The sequence below is a fragment of the Oculina patagonica genome, chromosome 3 (assembly GCF_052425735.1).
Source record: "Oculina patagonica isolate OP01 chromosome 3, crgOcupat, whole genome shotgun sequence".
Taxonomy (NCBI): Eukaryota; Metazoa; Cnidaria; class Anthozoa; order Scleractinia; family Oculinidae; genus Oculina; species Oculina patagonica.
In genome coordinates this window covers 14,000,975-14,026,626 of record NC_135760.1, presented here as the reverse complement: position 1 = coordinate 14,026,626, position 25,652 = coordinate 14,000,975, and the positions used below count along the sequence as shown (strand labels likewise).

Sequence of the window (25,652 nt, the reverse complement as noted above, 5' to 3'; positions counted from 1 at the left end):
AAAAATGGTAAAGAAAGTGTTTCACAGCTTCTTGCTCTACAAAGTTTGTGGAGGGAATACCCCCAGAACCTCCAAGCAAGATCTTGCCTCGTCTATGCCAAAAGTCTGGTTACGGCTCTGGTTGTCATAGCAACCTTAATCTTCCGAGGTCATCTTAAAATTATAAACTGCTGCCGGCAATCGACAGCCTGATGATTTGTGTGCGATTTCTTTTTTTAAAGAGCTACCTCAGTGACAGCTAACGACGATGTGTGGCACCACATCTGTGTAACCTGGGAAAACAGTTCAGGAGCATGGAAATTCTACAAAGATTGCATCCTGAACGACCAAGGCACAAACTTCAAGAGAGATTACTCAATAAGACAAGGCGGTACCCTGGTGTTAGGACAAGACCAAGACTCAGTCGGTGGTGGCTTTCAGACCGATGATTCCTTTCAAGGAATGTTATCAAATGTCAACGTATGGAATAGCGTGCTTTCTGTTGCACAAATAACAGAAATCTCAGTATCATGTGACGTGGATGAGTGGAATCAAGCTACTGTTTACAATTGGACCGATTTCCTTCGTCAGGGGGGCGCAAAGCTAGTCAAGCCATCTCCCTGTGAGCCGTATCAGATAATGAGTGGGTGACTCTGTTATAATTTTTATATACAGGTTCAACAGAACAGTTTATTATACACGTATGTTTCTAAGCTTCAGGTTACTAAATTGCCAAAAAAGTACAAATTATATACATTAAGTGCATAATATTGTTATTGCACTTCTAGCTTTTAGTACAGGAAAAGTGGGGTACGCTTAGCCCTCGAAAGGAATTTAAGGCTGATCTTGATCTACCACTTTTGCACTTTTGTGATTTTTTTTGGCAATCTTTTTCGAAACACCTGTTTCTTCTTCTGAATAGTGTCTCTCTCAACAATGAAACACTTGAACGCGTGACCAACTTCTCAGAAGTGTCATAAAAGCAAGTCACTTACGCGAAAGAAAAGTCGTTAAGAATAGAAAGAGCGTTTATAAAACTAGATATTTGTATGGCCGTTTGAAAGTGGAAGCGGAATTTGCATAGGAAGAACAAGCTATCCAATCGTCCTCTAGTGCTTCTCCCTGTACTTTGATATGTTGTTCCAAAAAGGTATTAACTGATCTCAAGAGTTACTCTCTTGCTGATCTGTATTTGTTTTGTCATTTCAGACTACGCTTTCAATTTTCCAAACAAAGGAGTCAATAACTATGTTAAGCTACCGGGAAAGCGTAGTTTGACTGCGTTCACGGTTTGTCTGTGGATGAGTTCTACCAACAGTCAAGGGAGTCTCTTCAGTTATGCCGTATCAAGCCAGGCTAATGAGATTCTTATATCCTACAACACACGTTTTCAATTGTACATCAATGGCGAAAGCAGGTATTACACAAAATATAATTAATGTGACACGTAGGTCGGATAACGCACGAACTGCTCGTAATTTTAGTAATAATAATAATAATATAATAATTATAAGAAGAAGAAGAAGAAGAAGAAGAAGAAGAAGATAATATAAAGATTTAGCCAAGCCTAAAAGCGGAGCTCCACATATTCATGCTTTGCTGCTTCTTAATAACTTGTAAAAATACTCTCATTGAAAATATACACTGTCAACGACTCAAGAAATATTCCATAGCCGAAATAAATCGTCAAATCCAATGGCAGAAATTACGCTAACAAATTCCTTGTTATTACCCAAGACAGAAAAAATAAGGCTTGAGCCTGCAATCGAATCCAAGGCCATACCACTACCTGGTCAGCGGTCAACATCAAAATAACACGTGACCTCGATGAGCTCTATGTGGAGTCCTGGGACTAGTAGAGTCGTCACGTGACAAGAAGGCCGTGTACGATCGAGTTAGTTGAGTTCTTGCCATGTGTGTGTTGTAACTCGGAGTTTACACACTGTTTTCTGTATTAAATACACCACATTTTTGGCGACGAGGAACGTGATCGAATACCACGACCAGGTAGACTAGAGTGAAGCGAAGTCTACACGGAAAATGCCTACATTTGGGAAATTAGACGAATACAACGAAACGGAAGATTGGCGCCATTACACTGAGCGTGTAAATCACTTTTTTGAAGCAAACGAGATAACCGATCCGGACAAAAAAAGATCCATTTCCCTGGTTAGCGTGGGAGCAAAAACCTACAAGCTTATACGAAGTCTGGTCGCTCCGGAGGACCCGAAGACCAAAACCTATGAGGATTTAGCCAAACTCGCCCAGGAACATTTCATGCCAAAGCCTTCCGCTATTGTACAACGATTCAAGTTTAACACTCGCACTCAACAACCAGGTGAGACAATTGCCATGTTTTTAGCTGAGTTGAGGCACCTGACCGAACACTGTGAATTTGGGGCAACATTAGATGAAATGCTACGTGATCGGCTTGTGTGTGGTGTTCACGACATCAGAATACAGCGTCGTTCACTAGCCGAACCGAAATTAACCCTGAAGCGAGCGCTCGATCTGGCTCTCGCCATTGAGGCCGCGGATAAGGATGCCTCGGAGATACAAAAGGGGGACCCTCAGGAAGGGGATACTTCGCTCAACAAAGTCGATTTTAAAGTGGAAAAGGGTGGCGAAGTTAATTGTTATCGCTGTGGCGGTAATCACTACCCCAAAAGCTGTCATTTAAAGGATGCGAAATGTTATGCTTGTGGAAAGTTGGGTCACCTATCTCGAGTGTGCCAGAACAAAAAGAAAGGGAAACTACCACCTCCTAGTACTAATAAGAAGTCAGACACCCCACAGGATACCCATCTCCTAGAGGGGGGAGAGGAGGCAATGGGGAGAGAACAGGGTGTGGGTGCATATTCTTTGTTTACCCTTGGCGGTAAACGACCTTTGCCATACAAAGTACAGCTGAGTGTTGGTGGGCAAGCACTAGAAATGGAAGTTGACACAGGGGCTTCATTGTCAGTGATAAGTGAAGGCACCTACAAACACCTTGTCTCACAAAACGGGGCACCGCCACTGGAGAAATCAGGAATTGTCCTTCGTACATACACTGGGGAAGAGGTCAAGCCCGAAGGGGTGTGTACAGTTGATGTACATTATGAAAGGGGCGAATACTCCTTGCCATTGTTAGTTGTAAGTGGAGAAGGCCCAGCTCTGTTGGGGAGGAATTGGCTGGAAGACATTAAGCTAAATTGGCCAAGGATTAAGCAACTTACTTCGCATGACAAGCGACTTGGAGAGATTTTGCAGAAACATGCACAGCTATTTGGGGAGGGTCTGGGGACCCTACAGGGGACAAAGGCCAAGATCCATGTGGACCCCACAGCCACCCCCATTTTCCATAAAGCCAGACCAGTGCCATATGCTCTCAGGGAGAAAATTGAGCAAGACCTGGAAAGACTTGAGAAGGCAGGAACCATTGAACCCGTTCAATATTCCGAGTGGGCCACACCCATTGTCCCAGTTATGAAAAGTGATGGCACAGTAAGAGTCTGTGGAGATTACAAGCTTACCGTCAATAAGGTCTCGAAATTGGATGGCTACCCTTTCCCCAAGCTCGATGATCTATACACAAAGTTGGCTGGGGGTCAAACGTTTACTGAGTTAGACTTGAGCCATGCTTATGAGCAGATGCTTGTGGATGAGAACTCAAGGGAGTTTTTGACAATTAACACCCATAAAGGCCTTTTTAGATATAACCGCCTTCCGTATGGGGTCTCTTCAGCGCCCGGCATCTTCCAGAGAACCATGGAGGGTTTGCTGCAAGGAATACCTTCGACAGGAGTCTTGCTAGATAATATCCTTATCACAGGGCCCAGCACGAAAGAGCACCTAGACAACATCGAGAAAGTTTTGGGACGCCTTTCTGATGCCGGCTTGCGGCTCAAAGCTGAAAAGTGCCAATTTATGAAGCCCGTTTTGGAGTGCCTGGGGCACCGCATTGTCGCAGAAGGGTTCCATCCAGTTGAAGCAAAGGTGAAGGCCATCAAGGAGGCTCCAACCCCAACCAATCCCTCTGAGCTGAAGTCCTTTCTAGGGATGCTTAACTTCTATGGCAAGTTCATGCCCGACCTATCGTCCACCTTGGAGCCACTGCACGAGCTTCTGAGGAAAGATATCTGTTGGAAATGGGGTACAGAGCAACAAGAGGCGTTTGATAAGGCCAAGAATCGACTTCAATCATCAGGTGTACTCGTACATTATGATCCTGAGAAAGAGTTGGTGGTATCTTGTGATGCTTCACCCTATGGTATTGGGGCAGTGCTGGCCCATGTTATGAAAGATGGCTCAGAGAAACCAGTTGCATATGCCTCACGAACACTCTCCACAGCAGAGAGGAACTATGGCCACCTAGATAAAGAGGCACTAGCTGTAGTTTTTGCCGTGAAGAAGTTCCATCAATTTCTTTTTGGACGTCATTTCAAGGTCTACACAGATCACAAACCACTTTTGGGGCTGCTTAACCCTGAACGAGCCACACCTCTAATGGCCTCAAGTAGGATGCAGCGATGGGCATTGACTTTGCTTGCGTATGAGTATGAGCTTATTTATCGCCCTGGTGAAGAGAATGGAAACGCAGACGCCCTCAGTCGTCTACCCCTTCCAGTTGCTCCAGAGACCACGCCCACCCCAGGGGACAATTATACACCTTCTAGAGACCATCAACACCAGCCCAGTGGATGCCACTAAAGTGAAGTTGTGGACAGCCCGTGATCCAGTACTTTCTCAAGTTCTGCAGTTCGTCCTTCACGGATGGCCCATGGCAGTCGAAGAAGAAGCCCTAAAGCCTTATTTTGCTAGAAGAGAGGAATTGAGTGTACATGCTGGCTGCCTACTTTGGGGATCTCGGGTCGTGATACCCCCACAGGGGAGAGAGGAAGTGTTGAACATACTTCATGAGTCCCACCCCGGTATTGTTAGAATGAAAAGCCTAGCTAGGAGCTATGTGTGGTGGCCGAAAATGGACTCACGTTTGGAGGAAAAGGTGAAAAGCTGTGTTACCTGCCAAAGCCACCAAAAGAAGCCACCCAGTTCACCGTTGCACCCTTGGGAATGGCCAGGCCGCCCTTGGTCTCGAGTACATGTAGATTATGCCGGTCCTTTTATGGGCAAGATGTTTCTCCTAATTATTGATGCGCATTCTAAATGGATGGATATCCATTGTGTGAATTCTGCCACTTCCAGCGCAACCATTGAAAAGCTGAGGACAACCTTCGCTTCACACGGCCTACCAGAGATTGTAGTGTCAGACAATGGGTCCAATTTTGTTAGCAGCGAGTTCAAGTCATTTCTACAGAAAAATGGCATCAAGCACATTTCCTCTGCTCCTTATCACCCATCATCAAATGGCCTCGTAGAACGAGCGGTGCAGACGTTTAAGCAAGGGATGAAGAAGCAAGGTGATGGTGCTGTCGAGACCAAGTTAGCTCGGTTCCTATTAAGTTATCGTATTACCCCCCAAAGCACCATGGGTGAGTCTCCTGCTCAGTTACGCTGGGGACGAAGTCTGAGGTCACATCTCGATCTGCTGCGACCAGATGTAGCGGCAAGGGTACATGCAGCACAGTCAAGACAGAAGATACAGCATGATCAGCATAGCCGAATGCGTCAAGTGGAAGTCGGCGATTCAGGGAATGTTCAAAACTACTCCAGAGGCCCCAAGTGGATTCCAGGAACTATCATCCAGGAAACTGGTCCTTTGTCTGCGAGAATTGAGTTGGAAGATGGAACTGTGGTTCGAAGACACCACGATCAACTAGTAGCTCGACCCACAGAAAGTTTCAACCCTGGTGTCACATTACCAATTACTAGCCCATTGCAGCAGGAAGGTGTGGATCCAGAGATAACCGTACCTGATGTAAATGACCCCGAGGTTGCCCATGGAGACAGAGAACCACCCAGTGCAACAATGGTTCGGGACTCGGGGCCAACTACCCCTGTCAGGCGATACCCAGCGAGGAATAGAAACCCCCCGCAGCGTTTTTACTAATGGACTCATTCCCTCCCCCGTGAACAGTTTTAAGTTTTAGGGCAGAGGCGTTAATTTTTTTTTCTCGTTGACATTTGTTTTCTTGCTTGTTTAAGAACTTGGGGGGGGGAGGAATGTGGAGTCCTGGGACTAGTAGAGTCGTCACGTGACAAGAAGGCCGTGTACGATCGAGTTAGTTGAGTTCTTGCCATGTGTGTGTTGTAACTCGGAGTTTACACACTGTTTTCTGTATTAAATACACCACACTCTAAAACTGAGCCCGCGATTTGATCATGTGATACTGGTCAGCGGATACATTATTTTGACGGCTGTCAATTGACCACAGCATGGGTGTCCAATATCGATCCTGGAAGATGTAAGACGGCATAAGATGACATACTCTTCTCCAGTGTAGAGTTGCTCTGTGAATCCTCTCACCCTCCCCCAAAGTCTGTACAGACGCTCGCTCGCTCGTACGCTCATGTGACTACCGAATTTTCTCGGGCTCGTGGGTTTTCCAAAATTTCTCACGCATGGTGCTCCGCTGGCGCGCTTCGCGCACTGGAGCTCCGCTATTATACCGAGAAGCATAACAAGTTTAAAGAACATCAAATTTTTCAATCAGACCGATAGTTCCGTAACAGAAACACTCTATCGTCTTTATTGTTCACCACTAAATTTTCTTCCGCGTGCCTTTTTAAACACAGCCTTGAATTATTTTTAGCTTTTTAGGGTGAATTCGAAAGACTCGAGAGCTGAAATGTGACTAACTATTTTCTTTTAATAGGGATATTTACGTAACAGCAAACGACGGTGTGTGGCACCAGATCTGTATATCGTGGGCAAGCAGTTCGGGATCATGGCAGTTTTACAAAGACGGCTTAAAAGTGAAGGAAGGCAGTACTTTCAAAAGAGGTCACACAATAAGCCAAAGCGGTACCCTGGTGTTGGGACAAGACCAAGACTCGGTCGGTGGTGGATTTCAGGCCGATGATTCCTTTCAAGGATTGTTGTCAGATGTCAACGTTTGGGATAGCGTGCTAACCGGTACAACGATTAATGAGACATCAAGATCGTGTGTACTGGATGAATGGAATGAAGCAAATGTATATCAATGGTCCGATTTCCTCCGCCAGGGAGGCACAAAGCTTCTCAAGCCATCATCGTGTAAACCGTTCGGTACGTAAGGCTGGTTTAATGCTAGGTTCAGAAAAGTTTTGAGAACATTGGATAGCACAGGGCACTTGTAGCGTATTATGTTTAGGCTTCTTGTTATTTCGTGTACATTTTGTTATTTATTGACAAGATAACAAGCAGAATTACTTTTACATCTAGTATTGCTTTTCGTTTGCTGTCGACCGCGAAACAGAAAAAAAAAGGAGAAGTTGAAAATGGTCGAACGAAATCTATTTTCACTTTCCTTCGTTTTTCCGCCTTAAGTTCGTCAGACAAACCCTACCCCCACCCCCGCAGTAGAAAGAAAAAGACATGGTACCAAGTGATAAATAAGAACGACTCGAAAATTGAATAAAGAAATAAAACATCGCTGAAAACATTTCATTCCTGAACGTCCTTGCAGAATTTGCTGACAACAGTAAGTGTGACCGAGCTGATTGGGAGGCGAGCCTGGACAGGGCAGGTTGGTCTAGGTGCCCAAAAAGCAACACGTACCTCAGGGGATTGTACAGAAATGTCCGAGTCCCGGATGATGAAAGAGTTGGACGTATTGAGTATGGAAGATGCTGCCCAGCAAGTGAACCAGCTTATGCTAATGAGACTTCATACTGTAGTAATGCAAACTGGGTATCTACGCTAGATGGGTGAGCAGTTATAATAATAATAATAATAATAGTAATAACTGATTCAAATGGTCGAGTTTTCGACGGTTACATTCGTCATCTTCACCGAGTGCAACGGCTGTTGTTACAAGGTAGAATTATTTAGCGTACAATGTGAGCGTTATATTACGTTTCATAACTAACGCGAAAACATTTTATTTACACTTTCAACGGAACTACAAAGTGCGCGTGCACCTGGCCAAAAGACCTTTGGTCAGCGCGCCTACAAAGAAAGTGTTAAGTTAATGTGTTTGACCTGTTGATTCAGGTCGGGCTTTTTCCATTTTATGTACATCGCGTCTTTTAGCTTAACTTGATACCTAGTTGATGCAGAGTCTAAAACCTCAAAGCAGTCTGTAGAACACGAGGCAAGACAAGTCTCTGAACTCTGTAGATGTTTGAATACAAAGGAAGATCTGTCCAATGTTAAGTGCTCGCGCACACGCGTAAAAAATGCCGGCTTGTTTCATTGATGTAACAAGCATTACAACTTGCACATGAAAATTTGTATACAACACGCGTGCGGAGACTATCAGGAACAGAATCTTTTACATTGAAAAGGTTCTCAATTTTAAAAGTTGAAAAACAAGTTTGATATCAATAGGCTAACAAAATCTATTTACAAGCTTGCGTATCCTGTGTTGTGCTACATTTGAGAACCGTCCAATATAATGTAACATCAAGTGAAAGGTCGGCGATTCTTGTTGTTCGACAGCGTTTACGTTTAACCCTTTTACCCACTCCCGTAAGGTGGGGGAGGGGGATTGGAGCACTCCCGTAAATTCAGGACAAGCAGTTACCCCTGACCTTATTTCAATATAGAGACTCGAAAACCAAGCGAATACTACTCGCAGTCTAGAATTACACTGTGAAAACAAAATCAAAGATCTCTTCGAGATATCGACTTTTTTGCATGAAGTTAGTATGAGTAGAAAGTTTATCCTGGGCATTGTTGTTCGAACATATCATGGAAGAATTCAAACGTCTTTCAGTTCAAGCATTTTTTTTTTATTTTCGCGGAGGAAATGCTGTATTTGTCAGTCGCGACGGCTGGGCGCGTTGCAACTCATATACTTTGGCTTGTTTAAAAATGGTAAACTTTGACGCTTGCCTTTAATCGAAATAGTTGTTTCCTTTCGAGTTAGAAAGATTTCTACTCGGCTTAATGTAGGGTTCCCGATAAAGGTTACGCACGACAGAGTTACCTTTTGTCTCGTCACGCAATCTTAACCCCACTTTGAGAAGTAAATTTTCGTTTGGATATTACCAAAAGCCGCTTCTCCTCTAGGCTTGTACCGAAAGTGCTAGCACTTTTTTTGGCATTATTTGGCTTCGCGAGCATTTTTTTTTACATTTTATCCAAAAAAGCACTGCAAGCATTATTTTGGATTTTCGAATGATTATTTGTATAATTTTGTGTTAAAAAGCACAATCTGACTTCATTTATGGCGTCCAAAGATGCATTATGCCCTCATTTTAGTCAAAGGAGCCGAGGAGGCCTGGGGAATAGGTTTGATCGGTTTGATACGTCAGTGATTGCCTTCTAGAAACCCAGTCCATCACACTCCTTCCAAGATGACGTCATCCACGTTGTCATCAAGGAACAATGGAAGTCAACCAGCCAAGGCAGAGATAGCTCGAGAGCGTACTCTGACATCAAACATTGATCGTTATATTTTATTGTTGAAAAATCTAACTGAAAATCTGAAAAGTGTAATATTCTATGTTTAAAAAAATCGGAAAAAGTGAGCATTATTATGTAACCCACGAGCACTTTTTAAAAAAATTAGCATTATTTTAGCACTTTTTTGGCAAAAAAACGAGCACTTCTTTTAGCATTTAATGCTTTTTTTACGAGCACTTTCGGTACAAGCCTATTCTCCTCGCGTTATTCTTTACCTTACGGCTACACATGCCATTTCTAACGACTATATTTCCAGTAAAACAATTGCTGTTTTTTTTTCTAATGGCGATGCATTAACTTCTGAACAGAAGCAAAAACTTTTAGTGTTTACTGCTTCCACCGGAAGTAATTTCACAACCGGCTACAAAAACACTTGTAAATATCACTTCACACCTGCATTGAATGTTGCAATTCTAAATTGTGCAACTCAGCAGAAATAATCAATTGTCACGAAATGAGTTCCCTTTGGTTAACTTTTAGCAACGTTTTAGTGTGTGAAAGACTTGTACCAGTACAAATTTGCGTTGTTAATCGTTTTAGGTTAAATTAATATTAGCGCCTAAAGACTTGTACCAGTACAAATTGCGTTCTTAATCGTTTTAAACTTCGCTGCCTTCGAGCGCTGAACCCCTCACATTCTTAATTGGTGATGTCACGTAAGATGTGGGCTACTCACGTTTTTAATTGTTATATAACGTTTGTAAATTTGACAATTAAGTCACGTTTTTTCTACAAAAACGGAAGTGTTGAAGCACAACTATAGAGTGACACCCACAGCGGAAAGTATTCCCTTGAGAAATTAAAACAGTCCCTTGTGAGTTAACAAGAATGTGGTTTCAGATTACCCCACTTAACCGCTATTCTCCTCCTTTTGCTTGTAAACAAGCAAAAAAGTCGAAAAATGAATAGCCTACTTGTATGCATATCGTGTATTGTATCAGGAGTTTTTAAATACCTGATATGATCTTTTGTGCTGATCACTTGTGAATGTTTTCGATTATTATGATTTTTCCAGGAATAATGTCTGGGCTTTATGTCCCACCGGTTTTTATTTGAACGGCCTCAGGAAATCAGATGGTGGAGATCTACATAACATTGAAGAAGGACAGTGTTGCCGACCTGTAAATCAACCGGATAACAAATACTACGACTGTTACGACGAAGATGTTACCATGTCATTCGATAATAAGGGTTGGAACCAATGTCAACGTGAAGGATACTTCATGACCGGTCTCTACAAAAGCAACTGCGATAAAATTTACTGCATTGAAAAACTCAAATGCTGCAGGATGAAACCACGTAATGTTACTTTACTTGTTTTTTTACTTTTTAACTAGGCCACTTAGGGACTAAACGAAAACTAGCTGATCAATAATAATAATAATAATAATAATAATAATAATAATAATAATAAAGACCACAAAATGAAAACCTGTAAATTTATTGACATGGCAGTACCATCAGACAGAAACACATCCGTGAAAGTCACTGAAAAACTATCCAAATATAAGGACTTGGAAATCGAAACAAGCCGAATGTGGGGCATGAGAACGGAAACGATACCAGTTATCATTGGAGCTATCAAAAAGGGACTAGAGAGTTATCTTGGAAGATTCCCGGGCCAAATAAGCATCAGTCAACTACAAAAGATAACCTTTCTGGGTACAGCGCATATTTTGAGGAGGGTGTTGTCAAGCTAAAAACTGGCTACCCTTTAGTGACAGAGGACATCACAAATGGTTAAAGGGAAAAATAAAATGAAGCTAGAAAACCCTTGTATTTCCGCTAAATGTGATACCAACCGTAAATGTAATAACAACTGACGCTAAATGTAACAAACTACTCCATCGTACCTTCAAAATACTTGGGAAATTCTCGGTTAGGCTTCGTCACTTTGCAGACACAAAAAGTAAAATAAAGAAACAACAGAGCACTGAAAACGTATTGTTCCTGAATGTCTTTCCATTAGCTGGTGACAAAAGCCTGTGTGAATCAGCTGATTGGCAGGTAAGCCTGGACAGGAGCGGATGGTCTGTGTGCCCACAAAACAACACGTACCTCAAGGGACTGTGGAGACATGACCGAAAAATTGGAGATGAAAGAGTTGGACGCATCGAGTTTGGAAGATGCTGCACACCCTGGGAAAGAGCTTTTGCTAACCAGCCTTCAGTTTGCACTGGTGCAAACTGGTGGACTACTCTAGACGGGTGAGTAGTTGAAATTTTGGAGAGGTTAAGCATGACGTTCACGGCAGACGGAAAACGGCAAAGACAACTTCTGATTTTGAGTTCTCTACTGTAGACACAACTGAAGAGAGACGGCAAAAGTTTCATTTTTGCCGTTTGCTGTTTGCCGTAAACGTCATGCTTAACCTCTCTATTAATAAACCCTCCAACTCCCCTCCCGTCGGAAGGGGGATTGGCACTCCTGGGGGAGGAAACTTATTTCAGGATAGAGGATCGAGACCCAAACCCTAACACTGAATTCTCCCTCACCGTTGCTGACGTCACTACGGGACCACGTGAGATTGCGCGAGCAAGCTTGCATCTCACATGATCCCTTCGTTCCTACGCAACGGCTCAGGAAAATCACAATCAAACTTCACTTACAGGTAAGCTCGTTTAATTTTTGATTATACTCTTTGTTAAGACAAACTGCTCGCAGTCTAGGATTACGTACATTAAAGAAACGGACAAAACGAATACCCAATTTGTACATCAGAATAAAAAACGTAAATTATATTTTTGAACAGGTAATTATTTCAGGTACTGATCGCTACGTTTAAGTTTTCGATTCTTTTTTTGTTCTTTACAGGAATAATGTCTGGGCTTTATGCCCCGCCGGTTATTTCTTGAACGGCCTCTATAAAACGAGTGGAGAAAAACTGTATAACATTGAAGAAGGACAGTGTTGCCGACCGGTTAATGAACCGGGAGAAGGTTATGACGGCTGTTACGACGAAGATGTTACCACTTCATTCGACAATAGGGGTTGGAGCGACTGTCAACGGACGGGATATTACATGACCGGCATCTACAAAAGCAGCTGCGAGGAACTTTACTGCATTGAAAAATTTAAATGCTGCAAGATGAGAACAAGTAATTATTTGTAATTATCGTTAACTCTTTATTAGGCCACTTGAAGGCTGGAAAAGCGACTTTTTTCCTGTCATTGTTGAACCCTTGAACCAACCTTTTTCCAACAATTTGTAAGCATCTGTAGTGATTTAAGGCAAAAACAAAATGTAGCTCAAAAACTCTTTGTGGCGGCAAAACTTAAATCTTTGAAAACCTCTTGAGACATAGGATAGCAACTGAACAATCAAGTTTATTGAAAGGTCCGCATCTGTTTCTGTTTCTGTTGTGGTCCAAAATTTTATTGCATGATGTTTTCATATTATTTGGATGCTTGTAAAAGAGATTCCATAAAACATGGCCAAAACGTTTACATGATAGTGAATTTATTTTAACAATGTTTCATTATTTGTTTGATTGTATGTCAAACCAGTTCAAGTTCTTAGGCGACACCAGTTTACCAGGAAGACACGAAATTTGAAATAAAGAAAAAAATCACTGAAAATATTTCATTCATAAACATTTTCCTGTAGCTCCTAGTGACAAAAGTATGTGTGACAAAGCTGATTGGGTGACAAGTCTGGACAGGGCAGGATGGTCTGTGTGCCCAAAACGTAACACGTACCTCAGGGGATTGTACAGAAGTGACCGAACCCCGGGAGATGAAAGAGTTGGACGTATCGAGAATGGAAGATGCTGCCCAGCAAGTGAACCAGCTTATGCTAATCAGCCTTCAACCTGCAGTAATGCAAACTGGTGGAATACGCTAGATGGGTGAGCAGTTAAAATAATAACAACTCACCATTCATTCCCTCTAGGGGGGGGGGGAAGGAAGTCAAGTAAATTAAGGATAAGCATGTGACGGAGACATTCGTAAAAACTTACTCTATTTTAGGATAGAAAATCGAGGCCCAAGTCCTAACAATAACACTATATGTTAAAGAAAAACCACGCTAAGATTTGTTTGAGCAAGCCATTCTTATTTCATTCCTGTAGGGTGAAAAATTTAAAGAATAGTTCACTTATAACAGGCCGTATCTTTCTAGCTAAGCTTTACGTTTTTGCTCCGCGATTAACAAGAATCCAACTAAAAATAGCACCGGAATTACAAAACACCGCTTTAAAATCCGTGGGGACGAAAGCGAGCGAGCGAGATGCACGAGAGGCAAGACCAAAAACGTTGAGTAGCGCGGGTGTACTTTGCCCACGCTCGCGTTTGTCTCCAGAGATTTTAAAACAAAAGAGAGACTGTTCACAGTCTATGATTGCATTGCGAAAACGAACACAAATACCCTACTTGTACGCCATAAAGATGACCTAACCTGTATTGTAGCAGAACTAATGAAAAGCCCGCGCTCTGATTGGTTAAGGTAATTCCCTAGAAATAGAACTGCTCATAGATTTCCAACCAAACTTTGCCAGTTGGTTTTTTACCTCAAGGGAAGTTAAATTTTGAAATAAAAAAGGGGATCACCGTATTCGTTTAGGAGCAGGCAGACCTTGTATTTGCCATATAATTCCTTATATTTCCTTTGCGAGTATCGCTGACAGTATACATTTTCGGTGATAATGTATTATTCTGCCATAGAAATTGATCTGCATTCATTTTATAGAAAGAATTTGATCGCTACTTTCGAACTAAGAGAAAAAAATGATAGGTCACCGAACTCGTTTACGAGAAAACGATGATTTCTCTCTCACGCGAGCCAAGCCGCGTAGGAAAAAGCCGCCATTTTGTTTATGATGCGCGCTAATTACGCGTAAAATTCTGCGCAGCAAGGATGCGCAATGCAATACTAGGGAATCACCTTAATTTACCGTCTACTAGGTGTACGCTGACGTATGCCTTCAACCTGACCGCTCGCGCTGATCTGATGCAACATGCTGCTAATTCACGAGTTTATTCATATTTTCTCGATTTTCCTGTGAATTTGAAGAGCTAAACATAAGAAAATCTATCTTTTCATAATGCTGAAAGACTTTTAGGCATAAGGCACGTCTGAAATCAAATACTCAAAAAGTTTGCTTGTTTCTTCTTTTAAGTTTTCGTCACCGTTTACGTGAGCACTACACGCAATTATTTAAATAAGCGCGCGCACTTTTACCTTAAAAAGCTGCAATAAATCGCCCAAAGTTGTGCTATAAAACAAATAGTAAACGCCATAGCGTACACTATTGAGTTATGGATGTACTTGGGAGGCCTGCTAAGCACTCAAGAAGCTAGAGTCGCACGAGGCGATAGCCGAGTGCGACTCTTACGCTTCTTTCGTGCTCAGCAGCCTCCCGCGTACATCCATAACTCAATAGTGTACGCTATGACGTTTATCATTTGTTAGTTTTTGAACAAAAAACAAGGCGTTTCTAGTGGGAAAAACCTGATTTCATCATTTGTAATGATCACTTGTGAACGTTTCCGATTATTTTTCTTTCTAGGAATAATGTCTGGGCTTTATGCCCCGGTGGTTATTTCTTGAACGGCCTCAGGAAATCAGATGGAGAAAATCTGTACAACATTGAAGAAGGACAGTGTTGCCGACCACAAAATCGACCGGAAGATAGTTATGACGACTGTTACGACGAAGATGTTACCATTTCATTCGACAATAAGGGTTGGAGCGAATGTCAACGGGCGGGATATTACATGACCGGCCTCTACAAAAGCAGCTGCGAGAAACTTTACTGCATTGAAAAATTTAAATGCTGCCTGATAAAATCAGGTAATGTTATTTTTACTTGTTTTTCACACTTTAACTTGGTCACTTGGGTGCTGAAAGGAACATAGAGAATCAAAACGTTTATCACGTACAAAGGAAGGCTATCTCATTTGCTAAAATTGTTCAACTCTCGATCCAACGATGTTTTTTTGTTTGTCGCAGAAAGCCAGTAAAATGTAGCTTGATCCCTGTGTGGTGGCAAAACCGTAATCGTTGAAAACATGTTTGAAATCTTCTTAAAATATAAGATAGCAACTAACAATCAACAGAATCCAATTTGCTGAGAGGTCCAACTTTCTGCAACTCTGTTGTGAACCAAAATTTTATTGTATGATGATATTGTATTTTTTAAGTGTTCGTTAGCTTGAGATTACTCTCCTTGCCTTCTAAAAACGTTTAATTCTTAATTTTGTTCTGCGTGGCCCGCCTGTAATGTATTGCGAATAAGTTGACGTACAGCGACAGAACACAGAAAACTGCGAAACACATCTTAACCGACATGGCATCGTTCAGTTAGTGTAATAACGCTTGGCAAAGAGATTTCAAAAAGCAAGGCAAGAACATTTACATGACAGTGAAATTCCTTTTAAAATAAATATTAGTTTTTTGATTGTATGACCATCTTCAACTTCCGAGGAGACATCAGTTCACCATGAGAGAGTAAAGAAATGAGCATATTTGAACCAGGTCTTGTCGATCACCATATTCCAGCAGGGCGTCAAGCTTAGAATTCTCGTTTTGAAAGCATATATCATTCTAGAATAAAACACGACTATTATTGTGGACCCTTAACAATTAAAAACCTAAAAAACCTAAAAACTAGCAGCTTTCTGTACCATTTTGATTTTGGCCTTCGGCGAAAATCCACTGTTTACGTGGGCTCGCAGGCTCTGGCGCCCAGGTCCCTTACTGAAGTTCAAATCAAATATGGCGACAACACATTCGATCTCAATTGTCTATTAGCTGACAGGGACCGCGCAGGTGAAGGGGCTGGGGCCTTAAGCCCCACCCGAAGTTTTGTACAGTAAAAGGTAAACAAATAATACTAAGTAATGGATAAGGACACGAAAAGTGAAAAAAGAAACAAAACATCACTGAAAACATTTCATTCGTAAACGTCTTGCCAGAGTGTACCCAAGCTGATTGGCAGGCGAGTCTGGACAGGGAAGGATGGTCTAGGTGCCCCAAAACCAACACGTACCTCAAGGGACTGTGGAGGCATGACCGAAAACTGGGAGATGAAAGAATTGGACGCATCGAGTTTGGAAGATGCTGCCACGCAAGTGAACCAGCTTATGCTAATCAACCTGCAACCTGTACAAATGCACAATGGTGGAACACGTTTGATGGGTGAGCAGTTAAAATAATAATAACCATCCGACCGTACAGCCAAGGGTGGGGACGCTTCCGTTATGCTATGGTGGGTATGTTCGCCAAACATTCGAATTTACATATTTCAGGAAAGAGTATCAAGACACAAGCTCAAACAATTATACACTTTCTGTTAAGAGGGACTGCTCGCTGTCAACGATTACACTGCCAAAAAGACAAAACGAATACCCTACTTGTTTGCAGATAAAAATGACTTAAATTGCATCTTTGAACAGGGAGTTTCTAAGGGAAAATCCAGATTTGATTCTTTGTATTGGTCACTTACGTGTCACTTCACTTCACTTGTCTCCTGGCGCCAAGTTGGCGCATAGGGCCTCGTCACTTACGTGTACATTTGTATTTTTTTCTTTTCAGGAATCACGTCTGGGCTTTATGCCCTTACGGTTATTTCTTGAACGGCCTCTATAGATCAAATGGACAAAATCTGTATAACCTTGACGAAGCACAGTGTTGCCGACCACTTAATCAACAGGAGGATGGTTATGATGACTGTTACGACGAAGATGTTACCATTTCATTCGACAATAGGGGTTGGAGCCAATGTCAGCGGGCGAGATATTACATGACCGGCCTCTACAAAAGCAGCTGCGAGAAACTTTACTGCATTGAAAAATTCAAATGCTGCAAGATGAAATCACGTAATGTTATTTTTAACTTGACTTGTTTTTCACTCTTTATCTCGGCCACTTCGAGGATGGAAGAGAATTTGTTATTATCATTGATATTAGTAATGATTTGGAGAAACATGGACAAAAAAACAAACAAAATAATGTCCCGACGTTTCGGCGACCTCATGACGCCATTACCAACAATTCAAGGAATGAGAAAAAATTAAATGGGAGCTCAAAAGAGTTCAAGTCCTATAAATTTACAAAATGGAGGGTTAGCTACACATTAGCTGTCATTCCTTGATAATGGCGACATGAGGTCGCCAAAACATCGGGGCATTATTTTGTTTGGTTTTATTTGACCATTATTGTTATTAATAGTAGTGGTAGTACTACTAGTAGCTAATCAAAACGTCAGTCAAGTAAAAGGGAAGGCAAGCGCCTTTTTACTGTTGTTGTTTAGCTGTCAATCAAACATTTTTTCTGAAAAGTTGTCTATACCACAACTTAAGAAAGGCAAAATTAATTGTAGCTTGAAAACTCTTTGTAGTGACCAACTCTAAATTGTTGAAATCTTCTTAAAATATAAGATAGCAACTCCCAATCAAGTTAACTACGAGGTTTGCAACTTTCTGCACTTCTGTTGTAATCCATAACTATGTATGATGTTTTTATTATCTTCAAAGTGTTCGTTTGCTTGCGATTGCTTCTGAGTGGTTCGGTTCAGATAGCCACATTGCAATGCATTGCTAATTAGTTGTACAACTAGAGAACGAAGCAAACTGCCCAACACGTCTTATCCGACATTGCTTCGTGAATTTCCTTTAAAAATGTAACAGTCTTTTAATTGTATGCCAATATCAAGTAGACATTTCTAATTACAGTAATCTTCTCTCTTGTTCTTTCAGCTCCAGAGAGTGAAACGCCATCCGGTCCAGGTGAGATGAAAATTTCTATTCCAAAGCTCATATTCAAAACATAACAGTAGCTTTAAAAACGAGAATTCAGGATGAAAAGAAACCTTCACCGGCTATTCCCATGCACTGTTGTCATACAACCATAAACGTTTTAGTGCCAACTAACCTGCATGCAAATTTTCTACGAGCCCTTCCGTATAAGGGGTGATAAATGTTTATATTTTCGTCACGATGTATTTTAGTTTCATGAGCAGACTAAGCACGTTCAGTTTACAAGACGCTTGACTCTACAGCGTGTGGAAAGTTAAATATAAATAAATAAATAAATAAATAAATAAATAAATAAATAAATAAATAAATAAAGACAAAAAGCCTTAAGTAGCAGGGGACTTTCTTGCCCCAATTTTTTTTTCTCCTGTGAAGTTCACATGCCTGAGCAAAAATGTCATAAAATGTAACGCCAGTGGAAAGTAAAGCATTCCTTCTTGTTGGATGGATTTAATTTGGCTCATAACTGACCAGAAACTGTGAAATATGTCCAACAAGTAAATAAATTCAAAAGCGTGATTTTGTATTCTCAAGCGTTTTAAGCGCATTGAAAATTTTAAAAGCGCAAATAGAACCTTATCATTATTAATCATTTCATTATATTATTAATTCATTATATTCATATTCATATTATATTCATTATATTTATTATATTACGTGATATATTTTATTATATCACATTCATTATATTATTAACTCATCAATTCTTTATAATATTATTATTATTACTATTTTTATTATATTTTAAAGGCAACTGGACTTACTGGAACGGTCATTACTACAACCATCTAGAGAAATCAGTCGCAAATTCCTGGTATTCAGCCGAAGGTGTTTGTCGAGAACATGGAGATTCTGTTCATTTGTCTTCAATTCATAGTCAGCGAGAAAACGACTTTATAAGGGCACTATCCCCAAGTCAAGAAGAACAATGGATTGGACTTACTGATCATAATGTTCGATCGAATTCATTTAAATGGATCGATCGGTCACCTTACGGAAATTATACGAACTGGGCGGTGGGAGAGCCAAACCAGTTTACACTAGATGAGGACTGTGGTGCAATGAAACCAGATGGAAAATGGATAGACGTGGCTTGTAGAAAGCAAAGACTTTACAGTGATACACCGTTTGACAGGAGGGCATTTACATGCAAAACGTCTGGTAAGATTGATCGATACACCTAAAACGTGTTTCCTGTCTTTTCAAATTTGAAATGACTATTATGACTCTTATGACATCCTCGATTTAGAGGAGTATAAATTATGCCTGATGTTTTACATAAAAAAGTAGTATGAAGAAGTATAAATGTCGTATAAAAAAGATAACAGAACACTTCAGATATTTATCATTTACTTCTTCTGATAGCTTCTTTACAGTTTAAGTTCAAGGTTTGTAGGGATTTCCGATCGAGCATGGTATTACTAATACTCACTTGCTAAACTCGTTCCTCGGCCAAGCTACTTTTCGGCGCTCGAATTCAACACGAAGCACCTCCACCCAAAAGTAAATTCCATAATATTTAGATTTAGTCAAGCCTAAATGCGGAGCTTGACATATACATCTTTTGCGGCTTCTTAATATACATAACTTGTGAAAATACTCGTATTGAAAATATATACTGTCACTGAAGTTATTGAATGCACATGGCGTACGCAGCTACTCAAGAAACATTCCATAGCCGAGATAAATCGTCAAATCCAATCGCAAAAATTCCATTGACAAATTCCTCTCGTTACCCGTATACCCAAGACAGAAAAAATAAGACTTGAGCCCGCGATCCAAGGTAAAATCACTACTTGGTCAGCGGTCAACTTCAAAAAAACACGTGACCTCGATGAGCTCTTAACCTGAGCCCGCGATATGGCCATGTGATACTGGTCAGCGGATACCTTGTTTTGACAGCTGTCAATTGGCCACGACATGGGTGTCCAATATCGATCCTGGAACAAGTAAGATAGCTTACCCTTCCCCAGTGTTGACAGTGACTCCCCTCCTCCCCCCCCCCCCCCCCCCCGCCAGAGTCTGTACGGACGCTCGCTCGTACGCTCAAGTGACTACCAAATTTTGTCGGCTTGTTGGGTTTACCAAAATTTCTTACCCATGGTGCTCCGCTGGCGCGCTTCGCACGCTGGAGCTCAGCTTTAAATATGTACGCCACCATGCAGAAATTTATAAATCCGTATTGCACAATGCGCCGAAATAAAAGGTGTTATAATCTTGCAACTTAAAATACATTTACGCGAGAGTGAAGAATGCTATCTAAACACTGGCATATAATGCGTGTACAAAAACTGCATGACGTTAATTCATTTAATTTAGTAGGGATGTTATTAATTGCTCTTATTTTCTTAGGAAACACGGTGACTTATGGGACCTCCCCATCGACAAAAAGAGAGGTATTGTCTATTTAACAAAAGTACATACAAGATAAAACAATAAATAATGTCGCTGTTTTAAGGCAAACTGTTTCGTTACCTCCTGCTTTAGTTCGTCGTGTTCAAATAAAACGGGAGAAATGATAATAGATATTAATTTTACTTTATATCTTTTATTAAACAAGGTAATAGAGGAGCATGATCCTGCAGTCTCTGTTGTTGATCTTTCTGCGGGTGGCCAGGCAATTAAAATCTCCTTCTTCACTGGTCTTCACTATATCGCTCCAAACACCAAGTTTTCTTCCACAGCTGACAAGGTTCAAAAAGGCGCTCTCTTAAAATTCGGACGATATGTTCAGATGACGTCAGAGCAGTTGGATCGTTTGAATCCCGACGGAGATAACGACTATAGCGGAGTAGCTGATCTGGATGGAGTTGGGGACAAAATTGAAATTCCTCATTATTCAGAAATGAGCACAATCGGTTCAACCAGATCACCTGGCTTTTCAATTGAATTCTGGGTAAGGCCACGGCGTTTGCCAGACGATGATACAACTCCGATGGCTTTGTTTTACAAATCATCTGAATCATCTGGTTCGATCAATTTAAACTTGAACTCAGATGGCTCTCTCACATTCTCCATAATTCTAAATAGAGAAACTAAAGTGACTTGCACCACAGACGTATCGGATGAAACTAATAAAGTAAGAGCTCTTCGATTTCAGCACATAGCGGTGACTGGGACTGTCGGAAGCTCACTAATAATAAAAGTAAATGGAGATACTGCCTGTCAAAAAACCACATGGAATGGTATTACAGTCCTAGCTGCCTCACATGACGGAACACTTGTGTTTGGCGAAAGCGATGCCCATTCAAGGACACTCGAGAGGTTTAATGGCCAAATAAGCAATATTCAACTCTTCAATACTCAAAGAACAAAGGCGCAAATCGATGGAAGCATTCGGCAACCAAATCCAACAGCTGCTGGTTCTGTTGGTTTCTGGTCCTTGAGACAGTCAGACGAAATTAACGTAGTTCTATACGTCATTTCAAATTCACAATCTGTATCCCAATTAAAGGTTCTGGCGGATTATGATCCCCCATTGACTGGCTTGCCAGTGGCGGCAGTTGTTCGAAACCAAAAGATCTACATAGTTCGTGCGACAGGAGGAGGTCAAGTCGAAGCAAATAAATTTACACTTAGTTCTGATAGAAGAACCATTACACCGCTTCCAGGGAATCAAAGAATTATTGCATCGAGTCAAGCAAAAAAGGGCTGTTTAGCAGCAACTCTGGACACAGGCCGAAATCGCCTCATCGTAGTAGAATGCTTTCCGGAAGACCAATCTCCCGGAGCCGTACGCTTTAAATGGCATTTCTTTGAAATTAGTACCCAAGGACAATTAACAGCTACAACTCAAAGTGGGGGTACAGGTTCTTTACTTGTGAAAGACGTCGGCAGTCTCGATACGCGACTTTCTGCTAAGATTGCGAACAACCACCTCTTACTTTCAGCCGGTACAACTTCGGGTGCTTCCATTCTTTTCCTTGATATTACACTCAGTTCCAACGGTGTACCATCGATATCAGTCAACGAATTAGCGGCGCAAGCTGTTGGTCCTGTTCTAGTTAATAACGGTGCTACGTACTATGCATATCTAAGAAAGGATACTGACGCCTCTGCAAAGCCTTTTTTACGACGACTTCGTCCACAAAGTGGTCAGCCTTCGAATAGCTACGTCATAGACGTAAGAGACGTTAACCCTAGCAGTCTCGTGGCAACAAATCCCATCAGCAGAAATATGCCTGACAATGACTGGTTTTGGTTTTTATTTAGAATCACTACATTAAATAGTGGAGTTGCCATCCAGAGTGGAGAGAGAATTAACATCCAAACGCCAGATAACAATCCACAAAACGAGGAAGGCTGGAGTTACGTGAAGCTTAGTTGTCAAACCCTACAAGCAAATCAACGTGCTGAGCAACTGAACTTCTGGATATTCAAAACAAGGTCCTGTGATCCGAGAAGCGGTGGATTCTCAGTTGTGTCTGGTGAAATTGGCCCAAATGACTGCATTTTAATTTGGCCAAAAACAGAGGAATTTGAACCTGGTAATTACCAAGCCATTCTTGCTCTTCCAACAGAGAGAGAAATCGAGAATGCGAAAGTAAGGTTTGGATCCTGGTTTGGCCCGTGGCGTCTCATAATTCCCATGGAGCCTTCACCAGTGCGTCCAATACCAGTTTCAGATAGCTCTCCTCCAAATTCACCAAGAAACGTTTATCAAGGCAACAAATACTCCCTTCTTCATTTTGGTGAAGGTATCTCGCTTGCAGCACCCTCATCACGGGCAGGAGTGAGAGGTGGCCTTCTTCAGTTTGCTAAGACTACTGTAACACCCGCTATTGTATCAAACAACGGAAGCCCATCTTCAACTAAACTCATCTTCAGAGGTAATGGGGGATCGTTTCCTCTGGCAAGATTACCACACGATCAAAGGGCCAGACTTGAAGTCTTATTTAGCACCGTTTATCGAGAGGGAAGCTATGCCCAACGAAGAATGACTTCAGGATTATTTTACAGTATTGCATACACTCCACCTTCAGGCTCATCATCTTCAGGAGAGTTCAAAAATCTTACTCGAATTGGTGGTCTTGAAAGTCTTGAATATCCCGATCCTCCGACTTCATTTGTTTGGCTGATTCCACCGCCGTTTAAAGTAGCTGGGATGAGTGCTGCAATATCAACACTCTTTCAGTTTAACGATGACACAGTGAAAAATGTACCTCCTAACTCGCTCGCATCTCTGACAGAGGTTATCATTAAGGCGGTTGGCCCAGGCAGTTTTGGAGAAGGATTGTTTAAGCCATTCGTTTCCGTGCATTTTGACGTTACCATACTGAATAAAATTGGTCAACAAATACATGAAGCGATTACGCGCAAGATAAATGAATACATTCCTGAGCCACCACCTGCAAGTCCACGTACTAGGCCACCGCTTGGTACACCCAGTTGGCAACAACTTGGCGATTTGGAAGCGTCTGTGGCCTTATCAAATACAACATTTTGGAAAGATAAAGTTCGAATACAAAGAATTAAAGATAAACTCACTCGAGTCTTGCAGTCCAAGTGGATGAATGACCAAATTGTTGAGATACGTGAAGAGGTGGCACCAGGCTTTCTTGAAGAAGCGTCCGATAGGTATTCTGCATACGGTGGAATAGCTGTCTTAATAGCCACAAGACTTAGAAGTGGAGCATTTTTAGAAGAACTACTAACCAAGGACAAAACGTTTATACAACCTATTTTGGATTCACATTTGAAAGTTTTAGACTTTATACGACCAGACTTGGGAATAGCAGTCAGAGAGGACATCATGAGCGCACTTCTGGCGAAAGAAATAACTGCGAAGGTTTGTTCTATACTGATCACAAAGTTCTATGTTTATAGGCTAACAACAGCAAATTTACCATAACGTTTTATCAAGGTTTGAGTATGTGAAAATCACTTCTAGGTCATATCCCGTCGTTATTAGCCTGCGTAGCTGGCGGTTAAGTTGTGGTAACATAGGCGTACGAGAGAGTGGTGAAGCCTCGACGGGCCTAGGGAGGAGAAGATCAAGGAGCGAAGAGAAGAGGTTTTTCGCTCTTCCTCACCCTAGACTCGTAGATCCGCCACTAGCTCTCGTTTGTGCAGTTTGCCCATTTGCTCTCTTCTTCATATCTGTTCAAAGACCTTTCTGGGTCATTATCAAACTCATTAATAATCCATAAAGTTAAAACAGAGAAAATCATAACCGTGAAGGAGGTTTGGACACCCCATCTTAATTAGCATAGATTTCTACGATTTTATTTCTCTGTTTCCTCCGAAGTTTTTGTTTCGATTGAGAGGATATATCAAACACTCGAGACAGTGTTTCATCAGCTACCCAAACCTCCCGAGTTTCGTCAAAAACACTCCGCTGCGCGTCGTATTTTCAACTCTCCTCTCGGTGTTTGTAATCCCGATGAAACACTGTCTCTCGTGTTTGATATATTACTTGAAACATCAAAATCTGGCAGCGCGAGATGCAACTTTTGTACCAAGTTCAAATATCGCCAATCCGTGTAACGGTATTCCCATACGTAAGATGGCAAAACTGACAGTTCAAAATCGCACTTTGGACGTTTCAATAATTACAAGTCGTATGCATTTTTAAGCGCTCTTTTTGTCCCTTTCTAGTTCTTAAAAGAAATTATAATGTAGTCACAATTTACGCAGGGCCCCTATTCATACCAGTCAAGTGCTGATTGGGCCACATTGCCTAGATAAAGTCGACTCGACTTGTTATCTGATGAACCAAAATATACCCAACCAAAAAGCAACGTTTCCACTTAAACAACGAAATTTGAGAGCGCTAAACGCACATGCATACGAGCTCAGTTTCTCGGCCATCGTTTGAAAAAGGGACACGTGATTTTAAATGTAAGGATTTTTAGCGCAGTAAAGAGTTTCTTCGCTTAGGTAGCTAAAAAATATTCAAAAAAGACAATATACCAGTTAGGCAATTTATCCTCGTTTCAATGACATACTAATTTTTTGACTGTGCCTTTTTTTGTTCATATTTGGTAAATATTTAAATCATGTGTTGCATTCACGCCTTACAAAGAGCTTTCAAACACACATCTTCGCAGTTCGCGTAAGATTAAAATTTGACCGAGCTAAAATAATTTTTTTTTTGAGATAGTTCAACTAAACCAGCACATCAAGTTGAGAATATTCGATTTTTTCACAATTTCACTTCTCGAGGCGACAAGTAGTAGAGACCACATTCGTATTACACTGTACTATTACTGTATACTTAAAAGTCCTTCACTATTACAAACGGATCCAAGGCTTTTAAGTCAGACTTTTCCTTTTCTTTTCTCTGTGACACTGGAAGGGTTGGGGAACAGGGTTGGCGCACTGGCGAGAGCGCTCGCCTCCCACTAATGTGGGTCGGTACCATATGTAGGTTGAGTTTGTTGTTGGTTCTCACCTTGCTCCGATGGTTTTTTCCGAGTTCTTTAGAT

General features: G+C 41.4%; 1 protein-coding gene across 1 annotated transcript in view; it reads left to right on the top strand.

Moving 5' to 3' along the window:
• Positions 1–553: 553 nt before the first annotated feature.
• Positions 554–25,652, top strand: part of LOC144647504 (uncharacterized) — an 85,039-nt gene continuing 59,940 nt past the window's right edge. The window contains exons 1-7 of the mRNA XM_078507302.1: positions 554–622; positions 1,189–1,396; positions 6,738–7,129; positions 7,530–7,770; positions 10,488–10,771; positions 11,442–11,679; positions 12,287–12,570. Coding sequence (XP_078363428.1) covers positions 619–622; positions 1,189–1,396; positions 6,738–7,129; positions 7,530–7,770; positions 10,488–10,771; positions 11,442–11,679; positions 12,287–12,570 — 1,651 coding nt within the window. The 5' untranslated portion in view covers positions 554–618. The remainder of the gene's footprint in view (positions 623–1,188; positions 1,397–6,737; positions 7,130–7,529; positions 7,771–10,487; positions 10,772–11,441; positions 11,680–12,286; positions 12,571–25,652) is intronic.